The following is a 19,056-nucleotide window of genomic DNA, read 5'->3' as shown; positions in this document are numbered from 1 at the left end:
TCAGACGACAGCATCAGCGAATTCACTCGCAATGTTTTGTTTCGTGGCCTCTTGTTAAAGTCAATCGATTTGTCATTGCACAGCTTTCAACTAGCACACATTGCCTCACGCATTGCCGATATCGGACTATCAGCGTCTCGTATATCACGGGTTTCCCACGGCTGGATTTATGCAAGCATTTAAATCGCAAATCTGGCGCCCACGCCCGCTGGCCGGTAGCCGCCAGCCGGGTTGATGCCGGCTCAGTAATCTCAATATTGGCTGCTACAGTGAATAATGGTCTTATGGTGGAAGTTACTGACCCGTCAAGATCTCTTATGTTATATCCGTCTGTAGTGTCTGTGTGCAATGAGCGATCCCTTTATTTCAAGAAGCATTGTTTCAACCCGTTTATGATTAACTGCTGCTTATCTTTATTTTCCCCCATTTTCTCGTAATTGTGATACCTGTATGTCTTTATTGCAAGTATCATGACTAGACTGAAAACTTGTCATAATATTTCCCAAGCCAAGAGAAGAGTATTTAGCGTTAAGAACTTCGTTTAAAGATAATATATGTAATTTTTGTGTGAGCCCCGTACAGTTACCAAAGTAATATGCAACAGTTCCGTTCCGATAAGAGTACGGTCTATTGACGTAAGGTTTGGTTTACACTAGGTTAGTATTTGTCTTTAGTAGTTGTTGCCTAGTAATTAAGCATTTTGAAACGACTGGTCAGTTCCAATTGCTAGTAGTTGCTTTAATAGTTGATTATAGATTTTATACATATTAGAGGATGATATGAGTACGAGGTTTAACGGGTCTATTGTAATTTGCAATGTGTTAGTAAGTATTAGTAGAACCTTCTGTTGCAAGTAGTACGTGTGTGTTTTTGTTAGGTACCAGTTTCACTAAAACTAAGCACTAATCAGTCCAGACAACTAAAAATAGCTCAAGTAGTATCTAATTATTACCTAAGCACTAAGCTCTTAACCGTAAATTGTTTTTTTTTTTCAGTAATGTCGTCGACAACACGACAAGTAGGTGATATAGAAGATTTCTATTGGGGGTAGAATGCGCTCATAGGCGCTCATGGGCAACAGTATCAGCTTCACTTGTGCAGATACTTCACTTACACATGACGACACTGATAATTATTATTGTTATTAGTACTAGTACCTACTAAGTAACTAAGCTCATGTAAACGCGGCATTAGCGTGGCGCGCAGGCGCGTAAATCGGACGTTGTTATTGTTTCTGTTTGCGCTTGCGCAATACAATGCAACACGTGATTTGAATACAATACAGCCGATAACAGATGCACTATGCAGGCTATTGACGGATTAAACGGTTAGGGGTGGTTTCGGCCAGTTACTCCATAGTACTCCATAGACAGCCCATGCTATTTCAACTTGTAGGTATTGACTGAGCGTAAACGAAGGTCTCCATTTCAGCTTGTTCAAAAATTCTTTCGTATGTCCGGATGTACTCGTCTCCCGGTCGCATTTATCAACTAAGCAAACATTTTAAGCATATTACCATATGTATGTGTTCTCGTCTGCCCGATTGGATTTTATTTATTGCGGTGCGCCATGTCCCCAGCGAATGCGTCATAAAAAAAAGGTTTCGGAAAATCCATAGGTTGTAGTTTCAATTGAACACCAGCTTGGACCAAATAGTTTTTAAATCTGTAACAATAAACATACAATTAAATATTAGGTAATATACTTTTCATCTTAATAATTAAATTTAAATAATGTACGAATGATTTGCACATTATAGCAATTTTAAAGCAATTAATGTGATATTTACAGTTGTAAGTTCATTCATCCAACTCACAAATAATTATTGCTATGCCAAACATTATGTCTACCTTTTGTGATTATATACGCATCATTACATTTAGTTTGGCATCAATGGCAACTGAACAATCACGAGCATGGAATAAAAGAGGTTGTAGAACGAATTGAAAATAATTATGTATAATTTCACATCCAATCGTGTTCCCATTTGAGCGGCGTAAATTCAACTACAGAAAATTGAAGCAACACCATGTCATGGATGAGAGCAAGGCGTTTTAGTTTATAAGGTTACGAGGCATCTGTTATGTAAAAAAAACATAAAATAAATACAATGTAAAAGTAACCAAGAGGGGACTCGCCAATTCAAATTAAAAAATTCAAAAAATTCTAAATTATTTATTTTATAAAGACATAAGTAAGGTAAGCAAAGAAATGCCTGTTTTGGGAGGCACCGCTCTTCCCTAGGATTATGAGGTTTACAAATATACTTGAGTTTTTACTATTTTAAACAAAATAAACAAATTAGTAGGTACTCAATGAGAAACTACTTACGACATGCCTTATATGACATATATTTTTTTTTAGTTTTTATTCGTAAACACACAGACAATAGACATACATTAAAAGAACATAGTATGGATGGTATAGAAAGGATCGCAATCTCTTATGGCAGAATTGTTGTAAAAGTGACCGCGTTAAGCTTTAAATAATAGTTCCTAATCTCTCCGGTGGCGCTAGTTAGGCTCTGGGACATGAGTATAACATGAACCATATAAGGCAACAAATAACCCGATCAAATTACGTAGGTTGTTTTTGGTAGTATTTCGGTGTATGGTGGCGCCGCCTAATTACTGTTTTTTGATGGACACTTTTCATACATAGAGATTTCGCTCCTTTATACAGTCTCCATGGAACATAGTGAAAATAAAGTGTCACGAAATGGCCCCAGCTCAGCATGCTGCTGGCGACTTCCAGCGCTGATCTTCCGATGAGACTATCAAGTGAGAATCACGGAAGGTAACAGACAAAAAGAAAGCAACATAAAGGAAAGAAACATAGAATATGGCTAAAAATAAATTACACACAGTTTACACAAACTAATACAAAAAAGAGATACAATATGACGACATAAGAACATATTAAGTCATATTAAGTAGAATAAAATTACACGGATCAACCGTTTCGAATATTCCTTCTCGCCTACTATTCACCGATCTTGATGAAAGCATCAGGCCTCTTCAACTTCTACTGGCATATGCTGTGGCTGTGCCCGGCAGTGACCCATGATTCTCGCTAGGCATGCGCTCAACGGCTGCTCAGGTAGAGATAGAGCTTTAGAATACTCCCATAGCTTCCTCTCATTAATCTTATTGCCAAACCTTATTTAATGGAGTGTGTAGCGTGACGTTGCAGGAGCGGTTGCAGAGCTGTTGAGCAACATGTGAGATTCCACCTTAATCCATAAACCTTTCGCCCTCGTAATAAAGGCTATAATCGAAGTGGATAGCCGCAATAGCATAGGAGCACTTTCCGCTGGTTGGCTCTGACTGATAGTCACGGTTCTGCGTCGATAGTTATTCTTGACCAAAAGCTTTAGAAGGACCAGTATAATGTAACCTCCGTTCCTAAATGTTTGTTGATGAATAAAGAGGTCAATTTTATACTGGTTTTAAGAGTGTTTACTAAAAAAAGAATAACACATGTGCAAAAGGTTTGAACAGTCCACGATTACCTGTAATTGATGTATAAACTATGTAATTATGTTTGTTGGGTGTTATGACATGGCGCCAATCTGCTTGAATGATTTTGACATTTGAGTGCGAATTTTTGTAATAGAGTTGTTCCGGAGTTTATGTCATCGCCAGGTCGGGGGTCAAAATCAAGGTGTATATTAACGTCTTATTCTTATCTAATAATGTCATTAGAACAGACAGAATTCGAAATGAGGACATTCGCCAACACAAGAAAGTGACAGACATCGCTCAAAGAATTGCGCAACTGAAGTGGGAATGGGCCGGCCATATCTGTCGCAGGGATGACGACCGATGGGGCCAGCGAGTACTATTTTGGAGACCTCGACTGGACAGCCGAAGCGAAGGAAAACCGCGAGCCAAATGGTCTGACGACATCAAAAATACAGCAGGGCCGACCTGGCATAGAAGCGCAGCGTACAGAACACTTTGGAAAGACATGAAAGAGGCATATGTCCAGCAGTGGACGTAAACATGCTGAGAAGAAGAATGTCATTAGGGTGGTGAATAGTGTCATTAGGGGATACACAAGTTTCTACGGCTGTTTAAGCGTCTTAAATTAGTATGAGAGCGTTAAATGTGTGATAATCGCGAATCTTGACATGCATTCGAACGTACCTATACTGATAACAGAGTGATGTTTGAGTCATGTTATTTAGTTATCCTTGGTCTCGCAAGCGCCAATACATGTACGGACAAGTACAAGCGAAATGCACGATAACATGATTTGAATAAATGTCATTCTGAAGTCAGTGTACGCTCGAATCGGCCTGCATGGCAAGATTCGTGATCATCACATGATAGGTATAGTTATACGATATAATATTTCTTTAGAGAGTGACGAATGAATGAAATAAAATGGAGACAGATTTCCTTTTAAAATGGCGCAGTCAGCTCCATGTCTTTATACGGCGTTATAATTATAATCTATGTCATTGGAATTAGAAAATATTAAAAAATTTAATAACATTTTCTAATTCAGATTTAACAAGCGTAATATAGTAGCGATATCGAGACGGTTTTACCAAAATTGGCAGAGCTCTCTAAACTTTGCCAATTTTGGTAAAATTAAATAAACCAGTATAGAAAGCACCAATATTAATACCATCCAGTTATTTATCACTGAAAACATTGACCAATTAATGCATTGATTCTGATGTTACTTACTAGTTTTCTAATTGCGGCCATATTTCATTGCGTTTAGCATCCTCGCAATTAAAAGTTACGGCTAACACTATTATCCGCTACTGACTTGCTAAGGCTAAGCGCCAGTTGCACCAAACCGTCGGTCACCGTTAAAGCGTTCGCTAAATATTATTGTATGGGAAATGGGAATTTGCATAGTTCGGTTACAGGGTGGACACGCTATACATCAAAAATCACTTGCGTTTCTATGTGTGAACGTGCCGTCTGTACACGCGGCATGCGTCATAGTGTAAGTTGCTTAAAAATAGTACCGAGCGGCCGGCAAACGGCCGTCAATCTGCTGTCGCGGGGCGTGGTAATTCGAGTCGGGGCGGGGCGGTGCGTGGCCGTTCTGTATGATAATATAACTTATTCTGTGGTTCGATGGTCAGCAGGGACCGGCCCGCTATCCCTTATCGAGGTTTTATAAGGGTATTGCATAAGGCTTATCTCACCATACCCTTTGCCACACGAAACCCTTTGTTTTGCTTTTAAAAACCCTTATATAAAGCTACCACATTTGAGTAATCGGTAGCCCAAATACCCTTACAAAACCCTTATCATCCGCTCACCAACACCTTGCATATTGCTTATAAGGGTTAGCCTTATAAAGGGCTTCCCTTTTAGCATATAAGCGTCCTAATTTAAGTCGTCTACCTTGTTCATAAAGCAAACATTACTTCGAATCCGAGCGATCGTCGGCGGCGACGGCGGCGTTCTTTGACTAGGCACGTATTTTCTTTCCTTTTCATACACTACCGTAGATATATACTAATCCTGTCTCTTTCACGCAAAGGGAAACCTTTATAAAAAGCGCTTAAAGATAAGGGTAACCCTTATTAAGGGCTAGCCTTATTTTTGGTTAGCTTTTCGGTAAGGGTTAGTCAAAGGTAAGGGTATGAATGGGCTTGCAGTTCAAAAGGGAAAGTCTTTCAATGTGTTAGCCGTGTTTAAGTGTTGCCCATTGAAAGGGTTTTGTCGCGGAAAGGGTTGTCCGGTCCCTGATGGTCAGTGATGTTGATCAGTCTGTCAAGTGTGGTTGGTGCAACTGGCACTAAGTAGACTTTTGTATAATAAGTGACCAGTTGCTTCAATGTTTATCACAGATTTACACATTTAGTATGATCGCCTAAGTAATCAGGTAACAATATTTTTCTAAAACATAACTAAGTGTTTATCATAAAACATGTAAAGGTATACTTTTGTGTTTTGTTTTTCATAACTCAGTTACACTGAAAAGAATAACTAAGTAACTTAAGTAAGTAATTCAAATAATCGCCGACAAAATGCGGGAGTATGGTATGGCCACTTAAGGAGAAGACCACCAGACTACGTTGGAAATTTAGCACTACGATTTTCTATCCGCGGTAAAAGCGGCAGAGGTAAACCGAAAACAAAATGGAAGGTCGTAGTCGTAGTGCTAAAAGATATGTTTGAGTGCAAAGTATCCGAAAACAATGTCAAGGATACGGCGAAGTGGAAGCGAAAGATACGGAAAGCTGACCCCATCACCATGTGGGATATAAAGCTTGGAAAAGAGATAAAGTAATTCAAGAAATAAAAGAACTTAAGTAATAAAGTTTTATCAAACTTCTTGTTCGTTCCCCTTGCAATGGAGACGTCTGGGTGCTGGTGCGCGGAAGCAAAAAAAATTCTCGGGGAGCTGGGGCGTCGCTTGCGGGAGAGAGATCTCGACCCCCGGTCCGGGTCGTTCCTGGCGCAGAGGTTGTCCATCGCGGTTCAGCGCGGAAACGCGGCTAGCGTGATGGGCACCTTTTCGCCGGGAACGATGCGGGGTGGGTTATTCGATTAGTTTTTTAAGATTAATTTAGTTTTAGTTTTATTAATAGTACCTAAATTTCGTAGTTCTTAGGATTTTGAGCGATTGTTTTTTTATGTCTGTGTAAATTTAGAAATTTGAAATATATTTGTTATATTCCTCTTAATTAAATAGTTTTTTTTAGTAATAAAGAAGTAGTCTCAATATCCTAGAACCGATTTTGTAACATACCACATAGTTCGCAAGTTCCAATTTTTTAAGTATTTACCTACTCTACCTAGTAACAAAATATTTTTGTTACTGTTATGCAAACTTGTCTTTCAGTGTACCTATAAAACGCGCACATAAGATTCGATGCTGTTGCCCATCTCAGGTTTATGCGACCCATACACAAATAGTAGGTATCTATTGCACATCAATCACATCATAATAGCAATTAGTTAATTCAAATTAATATAAATAACAAGGTGAGTGACACAACATTAACATGGCGAAATAAAACTATGAAAACGGATTATATCGCGTATATTGAATTTATAATACATCCCGACGTTTCGAACTCTTTACAGCGTTCGTGGTCAACGGGTGACTGAGGAAAAATTACAAAATGCAAAAATACCCACATACTAAAATAATGAACAATCATAGACTACAAACTTTAAGGCTGGTTGTACATGCAAAATCGGTTCATAAGGCCAGTTATACACTATAATTATTTTTCAAGTAAAGATATATATATATACGCGATAAAAAAACTTTTTTTTTTTTTTTTTTTACGCGATAAAAACTTTTTTTTTTTTTTTTTATCGCGTATATATATATATCTTTACTTGAAAAATAATTATAGTGTATAACTGGCCTTATGAACCGATTTTGCATGTACAACCAGCCTTAAAGTTTGTAGTCTATGATTGTTCATTATTTTAGTATGTGGGTATTTTTGCATTTTGTAATTTTTCCTCAGTCACCCGTTGACCACGAACGCTGTAAAGAGTTCGAAACGTCGGGATGTATTATAAATTCAATATACGCGATATAATCCGTTTTCATAGTTTTATTTCATGAGTAACTATCGCGGTAACCGAAGACAATATTATTAACATGGCGTTTATTACGTCGTTTCCAGGCATGAGCCAGTGTAATGGCTTTATGGACGGAACTTAACGGTTAATTAATTAGTTTTATATAGGTAACAACCTAGTGTACTTGTATAATTTATAAGCTGTAAAATTCACTTCAGTTCTATTAGTCAAAGGAAATTAATATACAGCCGAGTATTAAATACATGTACTTAATTATAACCTGGCTTACGACTAACTCATTAGACATGAAGGTCCGCTAAGATAGACATACAAACATGTTTAAAAATAATACAGAAAATCATCATCAGTTTGTTTGTAGCCAGTCAGGTAAAAGTGACTCGATCCTGCAAGCTAAGGTATAATGTTTTTTTACAGTACATATGAAGCTACTTTCTCGCACTAGTGCGTAAAGAGCACTTTTCGTGCATATTCGAAAGTTTAAAAGGCCATATGGCCCATATGTACTGTAAAACGTTGTACGATACACTTCCTGCGGTCGTGTTTTAATTTATCGCCACTCGTTCCGAATTTCCTCTTTTCCGCACTTGTATCGTAAATAACTATTGCTTAAGAAACCTTCCGACTATTGTTCCAAATTTCAAGTTGATTTGTTTATAATGCATTATTTTCCCAAGACAAACGCCTATTAAAACGGCATTAAAAGGTCTATAGGCTGTGTTTGCGCATCGCAAGCGGGCGGAGCCGCTCACGCGCCGTGTAATCGTGTAATGGCTTCATTCGCCAAAAACATCGCGTTACGTGATACGGGCTACTGAACCAGGGACCGGACAACCCTTTCCGCGATAAAACCCTTTCAATGGGCGACACTTAAACACGGCTAACACATTGAAAGACTTTCCCTTTTGAACTGAAAGCCCATTCATACCCTTACCTTTGACTAACCCTTACCGAAAAGCTAACCAAAAATAAGGCTAGCTCTTAATAAGGGTTACCCTTATCTTTAAGCGCTTTTTATAAAGGTTTCCCTTTGCGTGAAAGAGACAGGATTAGTATATATCTACGGTAGTGTATGAAAAGGAATGAAAATACGTGCCTAGTCAAAGAACGCCGCCGTCGCCGCCGACGATCGCTCGAATTCGAAGTAATGTGTGCTTTATGAACAAGGTAGATGACTTAAATTAGCACGCTTATATGCTAAAAGGGAAGCCCTTTATAAGGCTAACCCTTATAAGCAATATGCAAGGTGTTGGTGAGCGGATGATAAGGGTTTTGTAAGGGTATTTGGGCTACCGATTACTCAAATGTGGTAGCTTTATATAAGGGTTTTTAAAACCAAAACAAAGGGTTTCGTCTGGCAAAGGGTATGGTGAGTTAAGCCTTATGCAATACCCTTATAAAACCCCGATAAGGGATAGCGGGCCGGTCCCTGTACTGAACATCGAAATACCATAATCTATCCCGCTTGTTGCATTGTTGCTGTTTCAGAGATGGAGATTTTGAGAGAGAATGTGGACTGTGGAATGAACTCTCGCCTGCGGTATTTCCGGACCGATAAATAAATAAAATAACTCATTATCTGTTTACAATCTAGGGTTAAATCTAATATTATATTGATTAATTTTAACATATCTAAACACTATTGGTTTTATTTTTATTTGAATGAGCGGACCTCCTCGTGAGTAAAGGCCTCTCCGGACCGATATGACCTTCAAACCTTTAAGAAAAGAGCGTACTTCCATCTTAAAGGCCGGCAACGCATTTACAACCCCTCTGGTGTTGCGGGTGTCAATGGGCGGCGGTAATCGCTTACCATCAGGTGATCCGTCTGCTCGTTTGCCTCCTATTTCATAAAAAAAAGCGGCTAAAAATTTATGAAGTGTAATAGGATAGGTTTTATTTTAGGGGAAATAGCCTAAAAAGTAAAGAAAGAAAAAAAGAAGAAGAAGAAGAAAGAAGTAAGTCTAAGAGGAAGCCTGAAAATTGCACCCATAGTAGAAAAAGTAAGAGCGAATCGCCTAGCGTGGTACGGGTATGTGATGCGGAAGGATGAAAGTCATGTGACGAGAAAGGTATTACGAATGGATGTGGAGGGAAGTAACGGGAGAGGAAAATCGAGGAAAAGGTGGATGGACTGTGTGAGAGATGATATGAAACGAACGCGTGAGTGAATGATGAGAAGACGGGCGAGAGAGAGGTATGAAAGAAAAAGACATACTGCGCCGACCCCAAATGAATGGGATGAGCTCAAGCGAATGATGATATGTAGCCTTAAAAGTAAAAATCAGGACTAATATCACAAAATAAATAAAGAGGAACTTTACTATGCAAGTACAATATGATAGTAAGTAGTAAGTAGTTATAGTAAATTTGTATCGCACTGTGGGGAAGACTTTATGTCGATCGACGTACATTTTGTACCTACAGCCAAATCCGTGTTCCGTGTACCTTCACTGTAAAAATCACGCAAATGCAACATTAATAAAATATTCATCTACCTACTATAGGTAAGCACTTTCACTATCAAGTCTTTACCCTAATTTTACCTTACGTTTACTATTATGTTTTTGCCCTCATCGTCGTCGTTTTACAAACCACTGCCAAAGTTTCGTGCAATCCACGATTGAAAAACGCTAGAAGATGAAATGAAAGAGCAATTTGCGATCAAATTAAAGATAACTAGATGGAACTCTTTATTATCAGATGAAGTTATTTTGGAATTTACTGGCTGCCGCAACGAAATTGTTCTTTCGTGCGCTTTTTGGAGAAGTTTTGTATTTAGGAATAGTCGGTTGTTACTTTGTAGATAAAATCTAAGATCAGACTATAACAAGTTAGTGCCAAAAAGGTTTTTTTGACACTCTTTATTTGCTGACTCTACTTCTTACTAAGTACTTCTCAAGGCCTGTTTAATGAGCCTAAACTCGATGTGTTTGTGTTTTTCCATCGAGGAGCTCCTTCCAACAGCATCATGAGATCAGCTCCATGTTTGCATATTACATTGTCATCGGAATTACAGAACTACTCGAAATTTCAATTGAATCAGTCACCGGGAAGTAGTTCAAATTTAAGTTACAAAATTTGAAGCAAACATACGCAGTGAAGCTAAATAAAAGTGTGTAAAAAAGATGAACGGAGTTAAAAATCTGTGTATCCTTGTTACAGTTGGTGGTGAAACTGGCGCTGACCATTTACCACGCGCTGGACTACACTCACTCGGAGGACGAGGAGCGGCTCATCTCGCCAGACCTCGAGGGGCTGATCACCGAGATGCTGAAGACTTGCGATGCGCCTGGTAAGTGTTCCTTATGTACCAATACTAAGGTGATGAGGTGGAAGGTTTGCTTTCATTAAGTGGAATCTGATGATAAGCAGCGCTTAAATCAAATGAGGTAAGAAATTTAGCATCACGTAAGTTATCTAAAATGTAGTGTACGTATGGAACTGGGTATGCATCAGATTTCGAGACCGAATTCACTTTCCTACTATCTAAACATAGTCTCATATCACCGTTAGGTTTTTCAACCATCACAACAGGAGAATTCCAAGGAGAGTGAGATGGTTCTACTATTCCCGCTTTTAACATACGATCTACTTCTTTTTCTAATGCTGCTTGCTTAATAGGACTAAGACGGTAATATTTTTGTTTTATTTTTGCTTCAGCTTTAAATTTTTGATGTCCTTGAAAGAAACTTCGTATTCGTAGTTCGTGAAATGACTAATGACCCCGATGACCCATACATTGTGTTTGAAAATGGTTTAAAATTGAGTTTAATGCAGATGGTGAGAGTAACTGCAAAAATCATAAAGGAATGGCAGTGCTACAAAGTTCATAAGAGTTGATATCAATAGGTAATATAAATAAGGTCTTCTTGTAATGATGATCGATCGGTGATTTGAAGAATGTTGTGGAAAGTTGGTAAATGGTAGCACATAGCACAACAAAGTATGTGTTGAAATTCCCAGTCTCCAGAATTTCACCAGCAGTGGAAATTTACGTTTGGTCAATTTTCTTACATATTGATTACATTAATAGTAGAAACGTCCATGAAATCCCGCGTCTGTATGTAGTTTATTTTATTACCACTTAAGTTTACACTCTCTGAAGCAATTGCTACATTTGCTACTTACTTGACTAAATATCTCATTGACACCAACCGAGCATATCGAGTGTAAGTTACCGGCATTAGTGGCATTACGTTATTCGGAATGAACTTTAAGAACTCTGCAAATGGTCTGTTCCGGGTTAAATAATACATGGCTTGCATTTTTTTCAAATTCCCTGTGCAGTATCTTGCATAAGTTCTGTAACATAAACCATTGTCTACACCTGAAACTCTGCCCCAAATAACTTCCATTATAGAACATTATACAACCTTTGGTCTATTAGGTTACTGTTTCAAATTACCCTGGGCAATTTTATTGGATAACCGGCAAATAAAAGGTTGTATAATCGTACAAATAGGCAATTGAGCCGTTAGGGCTGGATAAGTGGTCTGTTTTCTCCGGTGAACTCTCGGTCGACCTCTCGTCGCCTGCGAACTTATGGCGATAAAAACGGTACGACGGTTCATCTCTAATGTACTTGTATCGGTGAGGCAGCAAGTACAGAAAACATAAGTAGTGACCGACTGAAACCGGACTTTTTGCCGAACCCTAAGGATGGGTTTTGCTCTAGTTTCGGCCGAAAGCTATGCTTCGGAGGCCCCCTAAAGGATCGGCAGTTTTTTGGCTGAAACCAAAACTTCAGTCCTACACTAAATATAAGTGAACAGTCTGAGGTAAAACTGTGACAGTTAATTTTCCATTTAGGTAATTGACTTTTTTAATGTGCCATGCTATTTAGTTCTAACTGTAGGTCACAATAACTTTTAAATTTGGGGAAGGATTTAAAATTTAGTGTTATTTCTGAATAGCTACTTAACTAAATATAAAGAATAACATAGATTTTAATTTAAAAAGGTACTCCACAACTTGGCACGTTTTATTTCAAAAAATACTTGTCGTAATGTTGTAAAAACTCTAAGTGCCTGGTACCTACTACCTACTAAGTATCAATTGGTGTTTATATACCAAACATATAACAGAGCCATATCGAATGCTCTAGACTTGATAACTGCAAGTCACTAGGCTAATAAAGTTTCGAACCACGCATTCATTTTTTCTCGAAACCTATTTACGACACCGCACGATCCTTCCGAAATCTCATTACGTTCGCAAAAACCCTGGAATTAGAAAAAATTTTTTAAGTACAACGTAGAAATAGAGGTAAATTTATGTACCTACACTGTACCTACTGGTAAACAATGTTATTAACATCAATGAGGATATAATAAGATAGAGCGGTACTGTCATAGTTAATTTTGTAACCACTGTAAATTCACTGCCATCTATCGACATACTTTAAAACTAAAAATGAAGATTTAAAAAAATACGTTAAATGTATTTAAATATGGATAAATTATTTTTTCATTTGCATTAATTATTTTTATATGATTTTGACCCATGTTCTTTCACTGGTATGCGTTAAAATTATAAATAACAAACGAAACAGTCAACGCCCTCTATACGAGTGTAGGCCAAAACTAGTGGCGCCATCTGATCGAGAGTCAAATTTTCGTGATTTTCGAGGCACGTTTTTTCCTTAGACTGTATCCATCTATTACGGAGTTATATCTATCTTTGTTAACATGATTCTTGTGAAAATTCACAAGCATCGCTCCAAAGCCGTTGACATTTTCTTCGTATGAACAGTGGTTAAAGGGTAAGAGGTCTAATTATAAAAATTAGAATATAATTATTATTCTAATCTGACCTTTTAACTTACTAGCGTACATTAAAGTCTATTTTTTAATTGCGTAGACTAAAATGACAACCACAAATGTCAAACGTAGAAATAATGATACCAGCTTAAAACAAACAGTGCTGATCTTTGATTTCGGGTTGTGAATAACCAGAATAACCGATAAATAATAAATTAACTTTTGATTCAAAATAAACAATAAATGAAATCTACTCGCTACATGATAGGAAATCCATACTTAATATCTGCTTCGGTGCGATAATACGCAAAAGAACTGCCTCCCTGATGCGTCGCGTGCGAGACAGTTCCAACAGCCTCGTGCGCCTAGTGTTAGAGTCGCCTGCTTGCGCCTTCTGGAAACATTGGGACAATGTACATATGGGATCCAGAGGCTTAGTTTATAAGTTATTAATAATAATAATAAAATAGTTATTTGTTATACAAGGGTGCAAAGTTGTATTTTACCCGCGAGTGTAGAATTGAAACACGAGTAAGCGAAAGGATTCTATAGGTGAACCACGAGCGAAGCGAGTGGTTCTAAAATAGAATCCTGAGCGTAGCGAGTGTTTCAACACACGAGAAGTAAAATACATTTGCGCCCGTGTGTAACACAAAACTTTTCACCTCACTATAGCGAGGAAAGTGCAACATCCACAGGCGTTAGATCTTCATCACTGGAATCACTCATTTCTTTACGATATTATAACAGAAAACTCTGGAAGTTGTGTATTTTTACGCAAGTCGGTGAGAAAAGGTTTTAAGTAAAAAAATTGTTGACATTTCTGATGTATGAAATGTCAACGATGCGTTTTGAAATTGCATCGACTCAACTTGTGCGTTCAGAATTATATTTAACATCATTATAAAAAAAAACAAACGTTTCTTATGGAATTTTAAGGTTTATGACTTAAAATCATTAAATAAAGCTAAAATTGGTATTTTTATTAGATTCTCAAACCATTTATTTAATGATAATTAATATCGAACGAACCATTATGATGAGCGTTTTACGTTTTGTTATCTGTCAAGCTACTTAAACACTCTCCATCCAAGGTCAAATTACTTTCCCCACTAGTGGATAAAACGCGTTTTTCCCCGCTTGTATTGAAGGATAAACGACAACTTTCCGAGCTAGTGAGGGGAAAAAGCTTTTTTATTTCCACATCACATTGCAAAATTACTACATATTTTCAATTTAGTCTGATGTAGATCCCTTTTGGGTAAAAGCCTCCTCACACTTTCTCCATTTGTCTCTATCTAAGTTATTATAAGTTAGTAATGTTAGTATAGGTTTAACTAACATAGGCTTAAGGGAATGTACACTAACACTATGGACATGGTCTGAAATAAAATATATTGATTGATTGAATATTATAAATACGAAAGTGTGTCTGTCTGTCTGTTACCTCTACACGCTTAAACAGCTGGACTGATTTAGTTCAAATTTGGTATAGGGGTAGTTTGAGTCCCGGGGAAGGACATAGGGTGCTTTTTATTCCAGAACTCACCCCTTAAGAAGCCCTCACCTCACATTTTTACCCACACACTATTTCACCCTTTTTAATACCTCTTCTAGTGTCCCCTTTTAGCATGTCACGGATTATCCATTCATTGTGTTACAGACACTTTATCAACAAATATAAGTATACCTCCCAATAGTTTATTTTCGGTTAGTACCGGTTGTAGCACATCACTATTTATAAGACGTAAAAAACTAGCACCACATGAAATGTCATTTTAGTCTACGCAATTAAAAAATAGGCTTTAATTCTGATTAAAAGGAGAAAATATGTGGACAACGCTTGTACTAAAACTGTCTTAGCGAATAATCCAATGTATATTCATTTCTGCCGATTAGTTTTAGATTATCGGATCTCGATAATATCTGGGCTGCTCTGCGCATGCGTGTAAATCGGCGCGGCCGCCGGCGTCCCATGCTGGGAGCCTGATGGGCCACGTGCAAATTGACAACGGGTCTGATTCTCCGTTAGGCTTCTATAGGGTTACAATTACAATTGGTTTACCGGTAAACTATAACATAATATTCATTTGTTAGCGAATTAGTGTTTAGCTTCCTGTTTTGTGCATTAATATATGACTGTATCCAATAATGAAGTCGTAATCGTAAATATAAGTGATGTACGTTTATGCTGGTGTTACTTTATAATTATACGCTACCACCGAGATTGAGAATGTTTGTGTTTCTTCACTGGGTTTAGAAAAGCTACATCTATTAGGTATCTATACAGTACAGAATTAAAGCGCTCATATTTGTTACATTTTGTATTGTTTTAATTCTTCTACCATTGGCAACCTTTCGGCGTTCCGACCTTTATGGAAAGATACTGAAATTAGTTTCCAAACCTTTTGCATAAAAAAAGTATTTAAGAGCAGGACTCATGTTGGTGAAGCAATTTCCAATTATCTCTATCCTATACCTTCTCTTAAAAACTTCATTGGCGGAAAAATAAATCCTTTAGAACCTCTCGAATCCCTGCTTAGAGTAGGTACCCTATTTTTGTAAGGCTTTATACCTAGTAGATTGTATGAGTTGTTCATGCTTATGATCAATAATGGTTAAGAATGCCCTTAAATCTATAGAACCTTTGAAACTGATCCAAGCTCTCCATAACCGCCTGCGTGGGAGTGCTCGTGGGAACCCGACTGCACTTGACTCCCCATCGGGGTCAGGCTAATTGTATCCCTGATTTGCATTTGCTGCGTACTATTACAAGTGCGTACCTACGATTAAACCAGTGCGTGCCGTTGATTGTGCTCGTTCTATTGTTTTTCTGTGATCTTTGAAAGTAAAACTTGGAGCTATTTATTTAGTAATTACTTTCTTTGTGAATCAAATAAGTACTACGCATTATCCGTGTAGCTTCCGACGGATGGATAATGATAGTTCGTTCTTAATTATAGGTCTAGCCATGAATCGTGTCTTGGATAAAGTAATACAGGATGACTAAATTATTTTTTTACGTCTCAGAACAATTCGACATTGTGGCCTACTACTCGTCACCTTTTTTATTCAATCTAGTCTTTTAAGTCAATTTTACCACTTAATGGATCGAAATGTCATAACTGTTTTATAGAAACGATGACTAACTAATTATACTTTTTGTCTGCCACTTAAGCTACTTATCCGGAATATCCTTTATTTTTTTAATTCTGCAACTCGAATAGAAAATGTAGAATTCATTGAGTATCTTTCCCTTTTTTGAGAAGTACCTATAGTTACCCACTGTGCAACCAGCGCTTGGATTTGGCATTAACTACTTAATTCAATTCGAATTTAATCAAATCAATCCACATCTATCTATTTCTATTATCCATTTGTTCTTCCTTTTTCCGAAACCGTTGCGCCAGAAACAATAAGAAGATTCTTGGTATAACATGAATTTTAAAACGATATTGTAAAGGTATCATGCTAATCTCCAATCAGCAAAACTCCTTTTTTTCCACGGCATATCACAAATATCACAATAGATACCTAATTCACATGTTAAAAGAGAATATTCAGACACCTCGATTAATGAAGAGGTTCTGATAACAATCACACAAATTAGCATTTCAGATGGAATGTGCTCCATAACTCCACAAAACAATGCCGGCTACAGTCACTACGGAGACATTTGCTCCCATTGCATTCCGGATGCGTGTGATTTCCGCATGCCGCGCAATTTGGTAGGAGGTTTACTGATCTTGATATACTTAATATATAGACTATTTACTTGCATTTACTTTATTTTACTGATTAATTCAATACGTTTAATTATTAAATACCTATTGCACTAAATTAATTAAAATTTCAACATAAATATTCTGTTTCCGCGCATGTCAACTTTCGATTGCAATTTCAAAATGTAACATTAGCATTTGCATGCATTGTGGCAGTCCATTTTCACTTTCCTCAGATCTTGTATTCCCCAAGCTTGCTAACCATTGCCCTCAAATATACTGGTTTGTAGTATGATTGACACTGAGTTCTGAGATAATTATATTATCAGAGATCACACTAAACATACATCGCCATCGCCTGCGCTTTTTTTGTAATAGCTGTAATATAAATATGTCCATTGTCCGGCCTCGCAGGATTATTTTACGTAAATTATGTGGCGCCCGCATTAGCCTAAAGGGCATGCAGCAGAGTTGTTAAACTGAATGGGATGATGACTGATATTATAAATGGGAATTGTGGAACTTTTAAACATCACATTTCAGAGTGTGCACTTGTGCAGGGCGTACGACCTCACACCGAAATTCTTTATTGTTTCGCTTTCAAACGGAATCGAAGGTATCTCAGATCTCAGTTGATTGAATGAGTTGCTTGCGCTAGTAATAACAGCCGTGTCGTCTGTCAGCGGCGCACGCCCGGACCGCCCAGGCGACGTATCGCTCGACATCCTATCAATGACCTATGCACTAAGCCCGCGGCATGCATGATGCTCTGGAGAAGCTAGGCTTGTGACATATCGCACTTACACTAGTTCGCCGCAGGGTAAGGGACGACATGAACTGTCATGTCGTCTGTCAGTAGTAGGTAGTTCACGATTGCGACGAAGAGAAATGTATCGACCGACGTTCTGACTGTAATCTTAATGTTTGATGGATGATTTTCACGGTGCATACATACACACACTACACTCCACTCCACTTACATAGTGGATAAGTGGATAAGAAGGCAAAAACGATACAAAAATCAAATCATGAATACATGAATAGTGATGTAATATGGAACAAAATATAAGAAAGATTGTCGAAAACAAAAACTGTATTTAAGAATTAACTCATTAATTTTCAAACTAAGCGCGGGTGTTTTTGTTCCAGAAAATTACCATTTGGATTGAAGTAATGCGTAAGACCTACACTTTTTATAGGATGTTAGTTCTTGAGCTGCACCTCGACGCATTTGGTGTGTCAGACTTGCGCCTGCACACCCGTCGCACAATGCGACGTCGATCCGTTCCGCTCGCTCCTCCGCAGACTCTCACAAGTGTTCAATCTAAATTAACCTGTCATATTTTCTACGTTTTCCCTTCGAGTTTTTGCACCGATGTCTCGACTTATAATCGAGACGTAATTTCTCCTACCACTACGGTTACGTCTGGCCGCAGTAAATTGATAGCTTGAGGCAGTAAATCAGCTAAGAAACCTCTTGCAACCATTTTAGATTTGCGCGTAACGCACGCCGAATTAATTTCACACAAAGCCTTAGGCCTTGGTTACAGGGATCGGTTCCTGCATGGATTAAATAACATATATTAGATCTAGAATAGGACAAACTGCTTGTAAGATTCGCATAAACTATCAAAGCGTATCGGAATATTTCTGAGCCCTTTCGAGCGTTTCAAGCGCTTATCTGCAGTTTACTGTATTAATCTGTATTTTAACTGTGGTCTGGCGAAATACGTAGTGTGATAGATTTATTGCGTTTTAATCTAGCTTGCGTCCCAGCATCCCGTTATGGCCAGTAATTTTATGCCTATCAGTAACCCGATAGCTTGGCTTGCCGACCTTTTATAATTAGTTTACGTCATATTTATAAACTGTAAATCTTATTTGTATTCAAGATTGCATATTTATATGTGGCTTTCCTTTAGGCATGGATCGCCACATAAGTCTTTAGAGGGAGCCAAATCGGACATAAGTTCCCAACTTTAAAAAAGCTTGTCTTAGTTTAAAGATAATTCAATGGCCCAATTAAGTCCAATTTTT

At 37.8% G+C, this 19,056-nt stretch overlaps 1 protein-coding gene across 2 annotated transcripts in view; it reads left to right on the top strand.

Moving 5' to 3' along the window:
* Window positions 1–19,056, top strand: part of LOC134740808 (protein spire) — a 219,110-nt gene that overhangs the window by 112,187 nt on the left and 87,867 nt on the right. For both annotated transcript variants that reach the window (XM_063673430.1, XM_063673429.1), the window contains exon 3: window positions 10,701–10,830. In XM_063673430.1, the coding sequence (XP_063529500.1) occupies window positions 10,701–10,830 (130 nt within the window). The remainder of the gene's footprint in view (window positions 1–10,700; window positions 10,831–19,056) is intronic.

Source organism: Cydia strobilella, chromosome 4 (genome assembly GCF_947568885.1).
Source record: "Cydia strobilella chromosome 4, ilCydStro3.1, whole genome shotgun sequence".
Taxonomy (NCBI): Eukaryota; Metazoa; Arthropoda; class Insecta; order Lepidoptera; family Tortricidae; genus Cydia; species Cydia strobilella.
This window is presented reverse-complemented; position numbering and strand designations above follow the sequence as displayed.